Source organism: Phaethon aethereus (genome assembly GCF_964289735.1).
Source record: "Phaethon aethereus genome assembly, chromosome: 3".
Taxonomy (NCBI): domain Eukaryota; kingdom Metazoa; phylum Chordata; class Aves; order Phaethontiformes; family Phaethontidae; genus Phaethon; species Phaethon aethereus.
In genome coordinates, this window is record NC_138576.1 from 82,510,547 (window position 1) to 82,526,261 (window position 15,715).

The 15,715-nt window shown below is 39.9% G+C and overlaps 2 protein-coding genes across 2 annotated transcripts in view; one reads left to right on the plus strand and one right to left on the minus strand.

Moving 5' to 3' along the window:
- Window positions 1-934: 934 nt before the first annotated feature.
- Window positions 935-15,116, minus strand: ARV1 (ARV1 homolog, fatty acid homeostasis modulator; the record flags this gene model as incomplete). The annotated part of the gene is made up of 5 exons (XM_081997359.1): window positions 935-1,041; window positions 1,493-1,717; window positions 2,947-3,100; window positions 4,745-4,864; window positions 15,018-15,116. 5 exons carry the CDS (start codon window positions 15,114-15,116, stop codon window positions 935-937), a joined length of 705 nt encoding a protein of 234 aa, XP_081853485.1.
- Window positions 15,117-15,353: 237 nt separating this feature from the next.
- TTC13 (tetratricopeptide repeat domain 13) overlaps window positions 15,354-15,715 on the plus strand; it is a 43,958-nt gene continuing 43,596 nt past the window's right edge. The window contains exon 1 of the mRNA XM_081997648.1: window positions 15,354-15,597. Within this exon, the coding sequence (XP_081853774.1) occupies window positions 15,378-15,597 (220 nt within the window). The 5' untranslated portion in view covers window positions 15,354-15,377. The remainder of the gene's footprint in view (window positions 15,598-15,715) is intronic.

Sequence of the window (15,715 nt, forward strand, 5' to 3'; positions counted from 1 at the left end):
TCTTTGCCTGCTGGGGAAAAAGGTGCAGAACTTTCTTCACTAATTTAGGCCTAAACATATCTTTTGATTTTTTTTTTTTTTTTTAAAAACAAGTACTACTCTATTGCTGAGCAGCCTCATACTTCACTTTTTGCTTCCACTAAACCTGCTGCCAGATGAGAGCTGGGTACACAGGATGTGGCTTAATATTAAAATGCAGAAGCAGCAGGATCCCAAACAACCACATATGCTGGGGAATCAGAGTCCTTTCACTCTCTTACAGCTTTCAGAACAAAGCAGCAGTGTTCGAGATCACATAAAATTTCAAGTCAGTTAAAACTGGTTAAAAATAGTTCCTAGAGATTACTCTAGAACTAGATATTTTATTATTTTAGATTGTTCCGTAAACATTCCAGAGAACACAACTTAGTTTTCCCACTGTAGTTTTACTCTGCAATAATTGCCTTTTCTCTAATAATCTGTTTGCAAATGTTCACTCCTCTCTCTGAAAATCTGTTTTTTGTGGAAATATCAATTTTGGCTTTTACATTTTTCCACTGACTCTCTTCTTTCCCCTTAAGGGAACAATTCATCCTCCTCTTTCTGCCAAAATGCAGTGCTGAAATTTTTTTAGTGTACCTTTTTTGTTACAGCCATAGCTATGCAGCCAGATTTATAAAGCTATTTAGGATAGTGACACAATTGTATTTTTAATGGGAAAATAAACAAGCTAAGGCAGAGGTTTTATGGCCCACCACATTAAATAGCCAAACTTCTGAAGTTTCTCATTTTAACTCATCCTAAAACTGTCTCCACTCACCACTAATGCAAGTGTTTGTTATCTATCACCTTCTTTATCAACATGAAAATAGTGTCTTTGGAGCTTGCTAGCAGATATCTTTATTAGAAAATGGTCATCATGTTGTTGGTATTTCTTCAGACCTGGGCTGACATTTCAAATATCCCACCCCATTTTCTGGAACAAGCAGACCACACCATTTTCCAAAATTAATCCAAAGACAATAGCCAACCAAGGGAGCATTCGGTTCAAGTTCAATGTAACTGCAAAAGAAAACAAAACAAATTTATCACCATTTAAGAAGATTAGAGAAACCATATGAGAATTCAAGTTAATTTGCATGTGTAAGAAATCACAGAAATCTGTTAAAAGTCTGCATTCTAAAGCCATGCAAAAATTAACATAAAATTTTCATCTTCCGGACACACAGAATTCTACTTTATGTTTCAATGATTCACAAGGAGTTGCCTCAAATTCTAACTGATGGATCTGATAGATGTAATACAGTATATACAAAGAGATGATGGTGAGATAAGAGGTGCTTTTTCTTTTTTTAATAAAGTATTTGGTTTCATTTGCTTTCTATTAAAGTGTAAATAACACATATCTGATACCGATTAACAAAACCAGCAATAGTAATGACTTCTAGAACATCTGCATTTTCTCACATACATTCTATACAAATAACATAGTAAGAAAAAAGCAAAAACATACCTCTAATTGCCTGAGAGTTTGATATCAAGACAAACACTTTTATAAACGCAAGGCACAAAGGCGTATAGTCATGTTCCCAAATAACAGCTGGAATTAGCAAAAGCTTTCCATAGCTGGACAACAGCAGTGCTTTGAGAAGTAAAATGAAGTCAGATTTTGTTTTCAACATCTCGGGTCTCATCCACCATAAGGTAATAAAAATGCCAAGCAAAAACGAAGTTAGTTCTAAGAGGAAATAAGAGTTGGAAAGAAAGAATGAAGTCCCAAGATCAAGTCCTTTTTTCAGTGAATTTCAGTGAAATTATGTGTCCCAAATGCAACTAAGCCACTGCTGTTTAAAAGACATATGCAAACATAAACATGTCCTCCATCGCTTGTGTTAATTCATGATACTCAAAATAATTCTATCACAGAATTCTGTGTGTAGGATTGTCATACTTGTAATTTCTAACATTGTACAGCCCAGAAAGCTTAGCATACGAACTTCCTTTAATTTTCCTTTGTAACAAAGAGTGAGGTTTTGTTTTTTTTTTTTTTATTGTCTGTTGGCCTGTAAGACAAAATTAATACTTTTCCTTTTTGAAAAGGTCACCAGCAACGAACCTTTTCCATCCAGCAAGAGAAAGAACACTATAGCGAAAATCTCATTGAGCTATTACTTTTTTTGACACTGCGTCCCTGCATAACACTGGTATTAATGCAGATGTCAAAGTAACTCTCACAACAACTGTAATAGACTAATTACTCCACCATGTTTACTGACCTGTTATGAAAGACTACTCAGAGCAACACTAGACAATAAATGACTGAAGTTAAACTCTGAACGTCTAAGGAAAATACTGGTTTTAGTCTGCAAGCTTGTTTTAAACTCCAGCACCAGAAAAAAAAAACCCGAGAAGTATTAACTGAGATAAAACAATAACCCTCTCCTACCTTCAAATCTAGTCTTGCAACACAGAAGTATTTACTCTCTACCAGTGATGACACTGCTCTGTATCTTTGTGTATTCATGTTAAAAAAAAAACAAAACAAAAACCAAACCCCAAAAAACCTTTTCCTGTTTACTGTTTACTTTTGTAAGCATCATCCCTAATGTTGCATCACCTTAATGAATAATAAACCTTGGAGTCACCATGAAATATGGAATAAGGCTGAGCTCTACACTGGCCTTCAAAAATATGTAAACGGATTCAGATGAAGATTTCTGAACATTGCCACTTTTCCGTGTTTTGGTATGTAATGCTTATCATATCAGTCTGAACTGTAATCAGGGTTGAAATATGCATTTGCATTAAATGAAGGCAAATGAGAGAGTATGTGTATAATCGTTTAACCATACTGGGTGGGACACGATATCCATTCTGTATTAATTTTTGCAATACAGGCTTAATGAAAGACTCATGAAGTTATTCAATGCTTAAAGAGCAGTTGCATGAACTCATCATCAATCTTACCTAAAGAAGCTATACCAAACATTCTATAAAAATCCCATTCCTTGGCATATCTGATTAAGTCATCAGGATCTATATTTTGGCTTGAATCCTGTAGTTGCAACCACCTGAGATAAGCCTCACAGAGCAAACAAAATATGCAGAGCTTCCCATGAATCTGGTAAATGAAAGAATAATAAAAGCATATGTATTAAATCAGCATAAATTAAAGTATTAGTATTAAAATGGTATTTAAAATACATTTCTACATCTCCACACAAACAAGCTCTGTAGGTTTATTATTTTTGTTCAAACATATAAGCAAATTTCTTCTGTTGAGCTACTAGTTTAGCACAACATCCTTTTAGCATAAATTAACATGATAAAGTCAGTTAGAGAAGGCAGGAAATTGCATGAACACTTCCATACAGAAGAAACCATATAACTGTAGTTTGCAAAGATTGCTCTATACTTTTTTTTTAAATTGGGAAGGGTGTTTCAGGTCGGAGTATAAAAACAAAATTGTGGCATAGCTAGCAGAACGATACTATAGTATGGAAACTTCTAGAACTATAGAAAATTTTAGTCTCAGGGCAACTACTCCCTTCAGTGAACTGGTTTAAATAGCCTCGTTTCTGTGTTCCCTGGGACAGTCTCCATCAGAAGAAACTGGTAGTGCCAAAAACATTTCTTATTTCAGAAAAGGGTGAAGAACCAAAAATAAATGGAGCAATACAACTAAATAAAACTCGTAAGTATCCTCTAAAGTGACTGCAAAAATGGTGTTGTGAGGGTCCACAGTTACCATGTTTCCACATTCCATGTTTCTCACAGAGTGTGAGCCAGTGTGTATGGGGGTGAATTCTGATTTTATAGAGATTTAAATAAACCAATGCAATTTCTGTGCGTGGATTCTACTGTTTCCATTAGAGACTAGTTATGCCAATTGCACACGCATGCATAGGCTAAGCCAGTTTAAAATTCAACTCAATTTATTTCAATAGACAAAATTTCCACAGATGGGATAGTCCTTCCAGAAGCCTCATGGAAAACATCATTACCAGTTTCTGGAAGCACTGAATTCATAAAAACTTTTAGTCAGATTTATGCTTGAAATACGAGGTGAGTATCTATCTACATTGCTTTACACTGGACTGGCCAAGAAGTATCAACGTGAACACCGCATACGCTTATGCTTGGATAATTTGCTCTAGATTAGCTTCCCTCTCCTGGGAAATCAATCCTTAAAGTAAAAATATGCAATTCTGCAAGAAAAGCTACACCTCTATACTCCAGACAGGCCAGCACAACTAAGTTGACTACGTAACACTGCATCAACAACACTTCATGGGAAAGCCACTATCTTTTGCTATAGTTTTGAAGACATAGTCAGGAGAAAACTTGTGAGAAATTAGTACAGTAGGTTTAATTGGCATACTATTGTTAATATGGTATGTTATGCTACTATAGCTCATTTCAAAAAGAACTGTTTCCAACAGAAATTTACGTTGCAAATAAACTTAAAATTAGACCCTTCTCGTCCAATTAGGACTCCCTCTAACATGCAGGATGGTATTGTGGTATCGCTACTGAGGAGACACTAACTTTCTTAGTAATACGTGGAGTTTGAGACTTCATGTGTTCTATTCACAATATTAGACCCTTAACCTGTTTGAGAACAAAACTGATTCAGCTTGATGGAACCTGTGGAAGAGCAGAAGAACAGTTCCTAAAATTTTACAGCTATTACAATCAACTTACCAAACCTAAACATATCTTTAAACAAAAAAAAAGGTCACAGGGTAGGGAAGTAGCAACTTACATTTATCTTTGTATTGAAAAGAATGTGCCTATATGCTTGTGCTTTACATAAAACAGCATTGATCAAGATGATAACAGGATCATACTCTATGTATTTGTCCACAGGTTTCTGGCAGGATTTCTGAAAGTCACAAAATGATAAGAATTAGAAAAAAAAAAAAAAGAAAGAGAAAGCAAGCGTTCATTAAATGTTCCTCTACGCTTAGTATAATTGTATAAATCCAAAGTACCTATTCAATGCTTATTAGTCTTTCCTTAATGTAATCTTTATTTTCAATACATTTTTAGTTTATCCAGAAAAATTGCTTCCCTCCTTTGACACTACAGTTGACACAAGGATTTCCCTTACAAAACATAAAGATATGTTATTGATTTTTATAGGCTTCAGATTAACAGAGATAATAAACTATGCAAGGATGTACTTGGTTATCATTCTGTGTCCTACAGATGCAAAAAATGCAAACTGCCTTCCCAACACTGAAGAAATGCACCAGTATCTTGTTAAAGGTTATCTGATCATGGCCTAACTGGGTATTTTGGTATTTTTTTGGAAAGAGAATTAATTTATTTTATCAATCCTTCTTTTAAAAGAGATACTTTATCCTCCTAGCCTACCTTTCTCCCCCTTTCAAGAAAAAAGTAAATGTCTTTTTTTTCCTGTTTCTTGGTCTTGCATACTGGTAAGCAGTTCAGATGTTTCAATTCATTTTCCATTATTGAACAGACACCAATATATTTAGAATACTGAGAATGTAGTTTTCACACACAGATACAGCAGCCCAAGAGTCAGAAGTTGCTACTGAACGGTGGCAAGACACTAGACCTCTACTTCTCCAATACATCTGCTGGTTCCTGCTGTGCCTGTCATCAACCCCCTTCAGATTTATTGACTTACCTGCATGGGTGGTCACTCCTTGACTTAAATGAGGGAGGCTAACAAAAGGCTACTATACTAGCTGTGAACAGGACAGTTAACCAAGTCTTACAGAAGGCTCATCGAGCAGACCTGAGGGGGAAGTAACTCCTAGCAGAGAGCTGAGGAGCAGCAGCAGCTGATCACAGCAACCCCTTTGCCTCAAACAAGTGCACTTGCAGAAGGGCGCTCACCCGCAGGTCACCTTTCTCCTGCTGATGATCCTCCAGCTCAGCTACTTGTTTCCTCCAGCGACAGCTGTCCTCGGCTAATCCCACTCCCTGGGGCTTTCACGTTAGCTGCCGTGCTGAGAGTACAACAGTCACAGAAACTATCTCTATTTCCATTTTAATGAGTGCACGGCTATGCATTGCCAGAAGAGAAGTCTAGGCACACAGCTTTCTGAAATGCTCTAACAGTCAAAAATGCAGCATTAGACAGGCACATCCCTACAGACAAACTCCTAGGAAAGAACAAAAAGTTTTTTTCAGTTTTATAGGGATTCCTTGTGTCCAAAGTTTACTTTGCCTTGCTATTTACCAGATTTATTATTGGAGAATTTCAGAAGCAAAACTTCACTCTCAAACTGACTCAAAAATCCAATATCCATATCAAGAAAAACATCCAAACAAACGCATAAGTTGAATAGAGTGTCTAAGGAATGTTCCTACCACTAATGAGTGCCTTTTGGTCCAGCTCAAGAGAAAAACCTAGCAAACTCATTTGGATCAGAAAAGAAAATACTGTGTATGACAGTACACAGGTCAGAAATAATGAATTCAAAAATTGACTCAATTAACCAACAGTTTGATGGGTCTAAAGTTAAAGTGAAAGAGATGGAAGAAAGGACATAATTAACAGAAGACCACAGCTACAGCATTTAATAAGAGTGAAAGAAATTGCAACTATAATTAAAGGCAGTGTCTTGCTTCATTTCTTTCTACAGGGAAATAATGAACAGATATTCTTATAGGTAGTAATTTACATATATCAAATCTCTGGGTTGATGTAGCACAGGGAAAGTCCAGTTTTTTTTTTTTTTTATAGGCTTATTCACACAAGCACTGGACAAGCACAAACAAAAGATTATTCTTGAACACAGTGGATGTCATAAAGGTTAGCTGAAGGATATCCTACATAACCCGGGATTTATGCTTTCAAATTTTCGTACAACAGAGTATTTTTTGACCAGGGTCAAAAATCCAAGATGACTAAACAATGATCTTTTCAAGTGAATGGTCTCCACCAAACACCAATCAAAAAACCTGCAGTTAAGAGGTACTGAAAAATTTTCACTGATAGCTGACATGAATTTTAGACAACTAAAATGTATCAGACCAACCCTCAGGCAAAACCAATGATACAGAAATTCTACTGCAGATATCTAAGGAGACTGCTAGAAATACATTACACAAATAATGGTGTTACCCTTCTGCCCCACATCTTCTCTCAGCCACAACCAGATCTTCAGCAGCTGTGAGAATTATGTTTAATTCAGTATTTCAGCATACCACCATCAAACATTTAAGAATCCCATTTCTCTTGTGTTACTTCAACAGGAAAAGAAAGTCTGACATATCACAAAAACACATCCATCTTCAAGGACTTTTCACACACACACATTCATGTCTGCCTGTCTTTAGAGCTAGATGAGAGCCCTATTCTTAATATACTTTATTTCTATTTGAGTCTCAACTGGATGAGTGGAAAGCCCTTTGTGCTTATTCAGCCAGTGACCTAACCAGCACAAGTTCATTCAGGGACTGTGGGACCCACAAACCACCTTACTGCAAAAGACTTGCGTGTGCAATGACATAGACTAATTGGGCAAAATGAAGATGACATTTGTTGTACCATGAGAACATCACAGAATTAATAGACCCTCTAGGATGAAATTTTCTCCATACCTAGCTTTTGTTACTTTTTCCAGCTGTACAGCTAAAACATCTGCCACTAATCTCAAACACTTATGAAGGAAACTTGTGACTAGAGCCCTGACTTCAGCAAAATCAATGCATGCAAGGGTTAGTGCAGTTTAAGTACACATAGGTTTAACTAGATAGCTTTAGTGATTAGTGATGGCCTGTATCAGAAATGGTGTGGCCAGCAGGAGCAGGGCAGTGATTGTGCCCCTGAACTCGGCACTGGTGAGGTCACACCTCAAATCCTCTGTTCAGTTTTGGGCCCCTCACTACAAGAAGGATGTTGAGGTGCTGGAGCGTGTCCAGAGAAGGGCAACAAAGCTGGTGAGGGGTCTGGAGCACAAGTCTTATGAGGAGCGACTGAGGGAACTGGGGTTGTTTAGTCTGGAGAAGAGGAGGCTGAGGGGAGACCTTATCACTCTCTACAACTGCCTGAAAGGGGGTTGTGGTGAGGCAGGTGATGGTCTCTTCTCCCAAGTAACTAGCAATAGAATGACAGGAAATGGCCTCAAGTTGCACCAGGGGAGGTTTAGGTTAGATATTAGAAAAAATTTCTTTACTGAATGAGTGGTCAAGCATTGGAACAGGCTGCCCAGGGATGTGGTAGAGTCACCATCTCTGGAGGTATTCAAAAAACGTGTGGACATGGCACTTCAGGACATGGTTTAGGGGGCATGGTGGTGTTGGGTTGATGGTTCGACTTGATGCTTAAAGGTCTTTTCCAACCTTAATGATTCTGTGACCTTTACAGACATCAAGAATCACTAACACTTTCAGAGAAGATCAGTATGAGTGGCTCAGGTGTGCAGAACTGCTCGCATGCTTACTTGTAAGATTTTAGTCAGGCAGTTGAGAGTGAACTAAGAGACTGCTGCTCACGTCTCACTCCCAATTGCTGTTCTGCACAGCTGTAGTCAATACCCTGTTCAGCATGACTGAAGGTGGCACATCTTTAACAAAACCAAGCTTTGTCAATCTTCTTTGGGCTTTCTCAAAGAAATGCCTCAGTTATCATCACCACTTCTAAAATGCTAGGAAGAAGTAAATGGATTTCTCTATGTTTTTAACCAGCTTTTAATTTCTTCCTTAAATATGTAACTGACATCAGAAACAGGAAATAACTAGTATCTTACTTTGAAAAAATAAACATTACCTTGATTAAAAGGCAATTTCAGATTATGCTGCAGAAGAGAAAGGTCAAGCTTGTCACCATAAATTGTATTTACACATCTTCTTCTAAAACGGCAAATTTAAGGAAAATTATGAATGTTTGATACTAACATACAGAAGTCCCATAGATTCTATGCTCCCATAAAAAGGTGTTGAATGTATTTCAATATTCTAATGAATTTAAATTAATATTAATTTATGAATTGTTTGACTAGTTTAATATTTAGGAATATTTGACTATGCTTGTCTGTTGCTTCAAAAAAAAAAAAAGCAGCTTCAATTTCCATAACATAGAAATTTGCTGTTATCTAAAAAAAAATTTAAAAAGGCGCAAAAGCAGCTTTAAGAAAAAAAAGAAATTACAACCATGTTCTTCACAGTGTAGCATATCAGATTCTGATTAAAGAAATCCAAAGCAATTAAGGAAAGTAACATATATTTTAACATCTCAGTTGTATTAAATAAGACAAAAGAAGTAATGAAATGTCAACTCTAATTGCATGTTTATCAGCCTTTTATAAAACACTAATCAAAAGACATACCTCTTCTTTGTTCATCAGATACTCAACTGCCAACACAGTTCAGAAACATATGCCAAATACAATACAGTGTACAAATATTTGAGGAAATACCTACTGTCACTGAAGGGCAAAGTTCCTAAAGTATATGAACATGACTTCTTTAAACTGCTCTCTCCAACATTAAAACATAACTGAATTTTTAAGTAAAAGTATTTTGGGATGGGGGTGGTGGAAGGGAAAAATGTTCTTGAAGAGGAAGCCACAGGACACTGGAGAAAATAAAAATATACATTGAATAACCAGGCTTCATCCTGAATTAAACCAACATGAAAACACCAGGAAAATGTTCATAAATCTCTGGATATTAGGAAAAAAAACAGTGAAACAGTCTCATTTTAGTGTTTCTTTCTCCAAGGTTTGGAGTTTGGCAAAACTAAGCCACAGTTTTTTGCTGGACAAATTTTAACATTTACATAGATTCAACATGAGCATAGGTCCATTTACGGGTTCATAGGGCAAACTAACACAGACCCATCATCTCACCAGCCTGCCCTTAATCCCAGTTGACCCTTAAACAATAAAATGTAATTAGCTGTGCTGCTTTCAGGAATGGGTTCTTTATTAGGGATGCGGCTAAGTGTCATAGCAAGCTGAAAAACAAAACAGCCCAGCACTCCATTTCAGAAACCTGAAATTAAAAAAATTGTATTATAATTTTTTCCCTATACGATACATCTTCCAGTTGTGAGTTGGTCTGTAGATTGAGTTATGCAAATAAGAACAATAACATATATATTCCAGGATGATCTTTGTACTCTTGATAGATTCTTTACCTTACCATACAAATGCTTTGCATTCAAAGCATTTACAGTGTCTCTGCCTTGCTGCAATAAAAGAGCTTTTCAATTATTTTTTAATTGCAGAAAAGCTAAATGAAGTGTGCACTGCTCAGGCAATTTGGTTTTCTTATTACAAGACGCAAGGGGGATCCTGATCAAGCTCTACATATTGCAATGAATAATTTCTTTCCCTTTGTTCGGGTCTTGAACAATTAACATTTTTTGAAACCTAAATTTTAAACACAACACCATTACGTAATTTAAAACCAAATTAATAAACAAATTCAAAAATAGAAGGAAAAACATGCATAAGTCAAGTTTGCTAATTTCCTTTTATATTCATTGCACTTTGACTGGAGAATTTATTCCAAGTTAGCCAAATGTGTTTGCCGTTCCCCAGCAATAATACTGCAGTGGTAATGTTAGCTGCACAGTACTTTTTGTTACTGTTGTTAATGGTTGGTTCGTAATATATTCAGTGAAGATTCGCTGTATTACTTACAGATCATTTAAGTTTTAAGGATCTCAAAATAATTAACAAAAATCTCCTCTATAAAGAACCACCTAGGCTTACTTTCACCATTGCTTCTGGTTTGGAATAGGGAAAACGTCAGCACATTCACAGCACAGGATTAGAACCAGACACAAAAGCTGCAAAGCGACCACCAGAAGTCACCTTCATCGGAGGCAATTCTACCTGCACACGCCACACCCTCTCCCCAGCTCCCAGTTATCACAGTGAAGAAAAAGCATATTGAACAGGTCTCCCTCAGGACGTGAATTTTCTCAGAATTTTATTGTGTGTTTTTAAGTATCTTTAAGTTCTTTTAAGGAGCACTAGTCCACCTGTCTTTTGTAATGGCATTTCCACAGCAAACATGTATGCAAGATGAAAAAAAGGTTCATTCACTAAACGAGAATCTCCAGCAACATGGAATGCACAATAACAGAGGTCAGGGCTAGGCTTCTGCTAACATGGGCCTTGATTAAACAAAACAGAATAAAAGAAGTTACAGAACTTGAAGAACTTGTGGCAGTTAGCCACATTGCAGTGCTCTTAACAAAAGACATGACCTTTCCATCCCGAGTTTCATGGTACTGGTGGACTTCTATGCTTGACAGAAGGTTTCTTTAGGTTCTTCAGTATCTGTTGCAAATTTATTTTCAGAGTGGGTATTAATTAATACTTGTGAGGTCCTTAATGCTTGCCTGCATTAAAATTACAACATGGAGCTCAAAGAAACTTTTAATTTTCTTAAGCAATTAACAAATGCTGCAGGAACTAAACTGAACCAGCACCAGGAATATTAGGCTGACTTTCCAAAATTATGCTCTAAAATTGTGGGCTGGAAAGAGATGGACCCTAATGGAAGCTTTTAGTATTTGCCTCTGGAAAAAAATCCATTCTTTTCTTCAATAGATTAGTAACAGAAGACAAAATCATGGTATTTTACTTAGGCGTTCAAATTTAAATCTTCCAGATTTAAATCTGGACGAACTTCCAGGCCCAGATCAGGTGAAACAAATCCTAAAAATAAATGTAGGACTAAACAGAAGATGCTGTTGAGAGAACTTAGCTGCTTCAACCTCACAATGATGTTCTGAAAGGTGTTAAATGAAAGTAACACCCTGAAAATGGCAAAGACTTTTTAGATGCAGATTTATTAATTTATCAAGGATAACCTTAAACTAGGACTGGGGCAAGTCTATGGGTTAGTATAAAACAGTGTTCTGCTTGTTCCCAATTTTCTGGTGCCAAAATAAGGAAAGGAGCCCTTCATGTTACATATCATACAGAACAAATGTTGATGCCTGGAAGGCCAACCGTGTCCTGGGCTGCATCAAACAAAATGTGGCCAGCAGGTCAAGGGAGGTGATTCTGCCCCTCTACTCCGCTCTGGTGAGGCCCCACCTGGAGTCCTGCGTCCAGCTCTGGAGTCCTGCGTCCAGCTCTGGAGTCCTGCGTCCAGCTCTGGAGTCCTGCGTCCAGCTCTGGAGTCCTCAGCACAGAAAAGACATGGACCTGTTGGAGTGGGTCCAGAGGAGGCCACAAAAATGATCAGAGGGATGGAAGACCTCTCCTCTGAGATCAGGCTGAGAGAGTTGAGGTTGTTCAGCCCAGAGAAGGCTCCAGGGAGACCTTATTGCAGCTTTCCTTTTACTTAAAAGGGGCTTATAAGAAAAATGGGGACAGAATTTTTAGCAGGGCCTGTAGCGATAGGACAAGGGGTAAAGGTTTTAAACTAAAAGAGGATAGGTTTAGACTAGATAGAAGAAATTTCTCACAATGAGGGTGGTGAAACCCTGGCACAGGTTGCCCAGAGAGGTGGTAGATGCCCCATCCCCGGAAACATTCCGGGTCAGGTTGGATGGGGCTCTGAGCAACCTGATCTAGTTGAAGCTGTCACTGCTTATTGCAGGGGGTTGGGCTAGATGACCTTAAGATGTCCCTTCCAACCCAAAGATTCTATGATTTGTTTTTGGCAGTCTTCTAAAATTCTCATTTCCACTTCATAAACTATGAGCTAACATGTTTCTTACTAACATGTTTTGTAATGCCCATTCCTCATAGGACTGCTCCTACTCTCAGCACTTCCTGGGTGGACAGAAATGGAAAGAAAGGGTTAGAGATGATATGACATGGCACCATGTAAGAGCAACTAAGACTAAGACTGAAACCGAACCGTGATAACCCACAACACAGAGGAAACAGGCTGACAGGAGTTAAGTGTAAAATGGTACCGATCTGGACCTGCATGAAGAAAGGCAGACATAATTCCAAGTTGCTAGGAAAATGCGATTCTTTACTCTTTCTTTTACTCTGCTCTTTACTCTTCTTGGCATTTGTGATGAACACAGCAACTGAGACTTAAGTCTTTGATTCTATGCGAGATGCTACAGCTCTGGAAGACCAGGATCTTCAGTCCTCAAATGGTTAAATGCTAAGAGGAACGGGTGCCATCTACTGGCTCACAGTTTCCCTTAGGGATTATCACAGCCAAATTAATAACCATCATTGATGACCTGGGTTTACAAGATGTACTAAATCTATGTGATATGGCTGCAGGCATAAGCTTTATACTTGTCCTTTTGTATCCAACTTGTCCTTGATTTTAAAGATGAGTTTGAAGCTTCACAAGCAAGAGCTCCAAAGAAAACCTTTTACATTTTTATCACGTACCAATGATGAATTTTGACTACATGATTTGACTAACAATGATTTGATATATGTACTACTAAGCATGATACATTATACTAACACAAGAAAGCAACTAAAAATCAATTTTTCCTTGCAGCGTGCATGTCTAAAGCCAGCAGAAATCAATCTTTGTACTTTGTCTTTTACTTAAGAACACTGCTGATCTCTCCAGTTTTGTAAATGACTGCTGAGATTTTTGTATACATTTTCAGCTGGTTTATGCTCTACAGCTACAAGCCATTTTAACTGACTGCTGGGCTGGGAAGAGAGAAGGATGCAAGTCAGCTTTTTCTACCGTCATCAATCATTTGTTCATATCTTGTTTTCACAGCCTCTTCTTGTTAACAGAAGCTGAGATCCAACATGTACATCTTTCAGCTTGAGGTAACCCCTATTTCCCCAAACATAAACTGGCTACAGACTTCTATGATCTGGTTGCCCACAATCTCTATTTTTTATCTAAGAGATGCTTGAATGACTCAGTTATACAGCTGCAAAGGAATTAATCACAGGTTTTATACAAAGCTTTCTAGTAATCTGTTATTTTATAGCTTCACAGTTAGTAACTTAACCCATCTTCTATGAGCATTCTCAAAATGCCAAGAGCTACAAAACTGGGGGAAACAACCACAAATGAAGCTTGAATGATACACAACTAATTTCTTACAAAATATTCAACAATCAGTTCAAGCACAAGGTTTCCCAATTTTATAAGGAGCAGACAGGATGTTGTGAAACACAATCACAGATAAAATCAAAGGCTTAGTCAAGATGCATTTGCAGATCTCTCCATTCCAGAATTCCTATTTTTTTCCCCACACTAAAATATAGGGTGCTAAGTGATCCAACTTTTTACACACTACAGTAAGTAAAAACTAACCACTGTAGACAAATCTATATAAACCCTATCAACATTTGAAAACAGTAATTGAGAAATAGTTGAAAACACTGCTTAAAAAGGTAAATGCTTTTCTTGCTACAGCTGCAAAATCTCCAAGAAAATGCGAGAGAAGAAAATTACTGTAACATTATGAAAATACTATGGAAAAAAAGTGAACTTTGTGAAAGGCAGAGTGGGAAGGGGGAGCACTGAGGAGCCAAGAAAATGCCAGTACCGTTTTGGAAGTACCACTGTAGATGGGTAAGTAATGCAGACATCCTCGCACGTACGTTGCACAATCACCAGTCAAACCCTGACATTTAGGTCCGTCTGTTACCCAACTGGGCTGAAGGCGTCGAACCACGCAGCCACGCACAGGTCTGCCTTTGGGGAGCGCGGCGACAGGCCCACCGCAGGGCCCGGCACAGCTGGGGCAGCTTTCCAGTACTTATAAGAAAAAATGGGGACAGAATTTTTAGCAGGGCAGGTGCCCTCGAGGAACAGGAGGAAATGGCGGAGGGAAGCACGGCAAACGGAAAAGCCACACCCGAATCCAGGGAAAACGGCCAACCCGCGCGTGTCAGAGGCGCGAAGAAACACGCCGCGTGGGCCCGGGCCCAGCAGCAGGGGGAGCTGCCGCCACGCGGAGCGCGCCAAGGTGCGCGGCCAGGTGGGCACGCCAGCACGTGCCCCGCGCACCGCCACTTGCTGACGTCGAAGCCTCCCGCTTGCGCCCCTCTCCCCGCTGCCACTGCTCTCCGGCCTCCCTCGACCGCTGCCCTGTCGTCCCGCCCCCGCCGCGCTCGCAGGGCGCCGCCTCTCCGACTCACGCAGATGGAGATACGGAGCACGCCACGCTGGTAGTCCCTGTACAGCTCCGCCGCCTCCCTGTTGCACTCGATACAGCGGTAGGCGCCAAGCGCCGCCATGGCACGCGAGAGCACGCCCCAGCCTGTCAGCTCTTTTCACCGCCTCACTTCCCTGTTCGGGGGCGGAACCTGACCCGTCCCACGCCGCGGTGCACTCGGGGAGTTGTGGTTTTCTGCTGCCGCCGTCTACCAGGCTGCGCCCGTGAGGAACTCCATGTCCCAGGGGGCAGCGCGGCGGTGCCCTCCTCTCTGCCCTGCCCTTCCCGTGGGAGAGGCGGTGGGGGGGCCCGCCTCTCCCTAGCCAAGGGGGAAGGGGTACGCATGCGCCCTGAGAAGATGGCACCTGCCGGCGATTCCGGGGCTGTGAGGGGGTTGTGGGTGCCGCTGGCCGTACTGGCCCTGGTCCGGGTCGCGCTGGCCTTGACCGAGCAGTACCCGGCCTTGTCACTACTAAAGCAGGAGCTGCACCGGCAGCACCAGGGCCCGGTGGGGGGCTGCGCCTCGGCGGGGGAGTGGGCAGAGCAGTACTCGACGGAGTGTGGTGAGTCGGGGGGCGTTGCCATGGTGGACAGCCCCGGGGCGGGGGTGAGGAGGCCGTTAGCCCAGCGGCAGCGCCGAGCCCGGAGGTGGAGGGGGGCGTCCCCTCCTTTCTCTTCCCC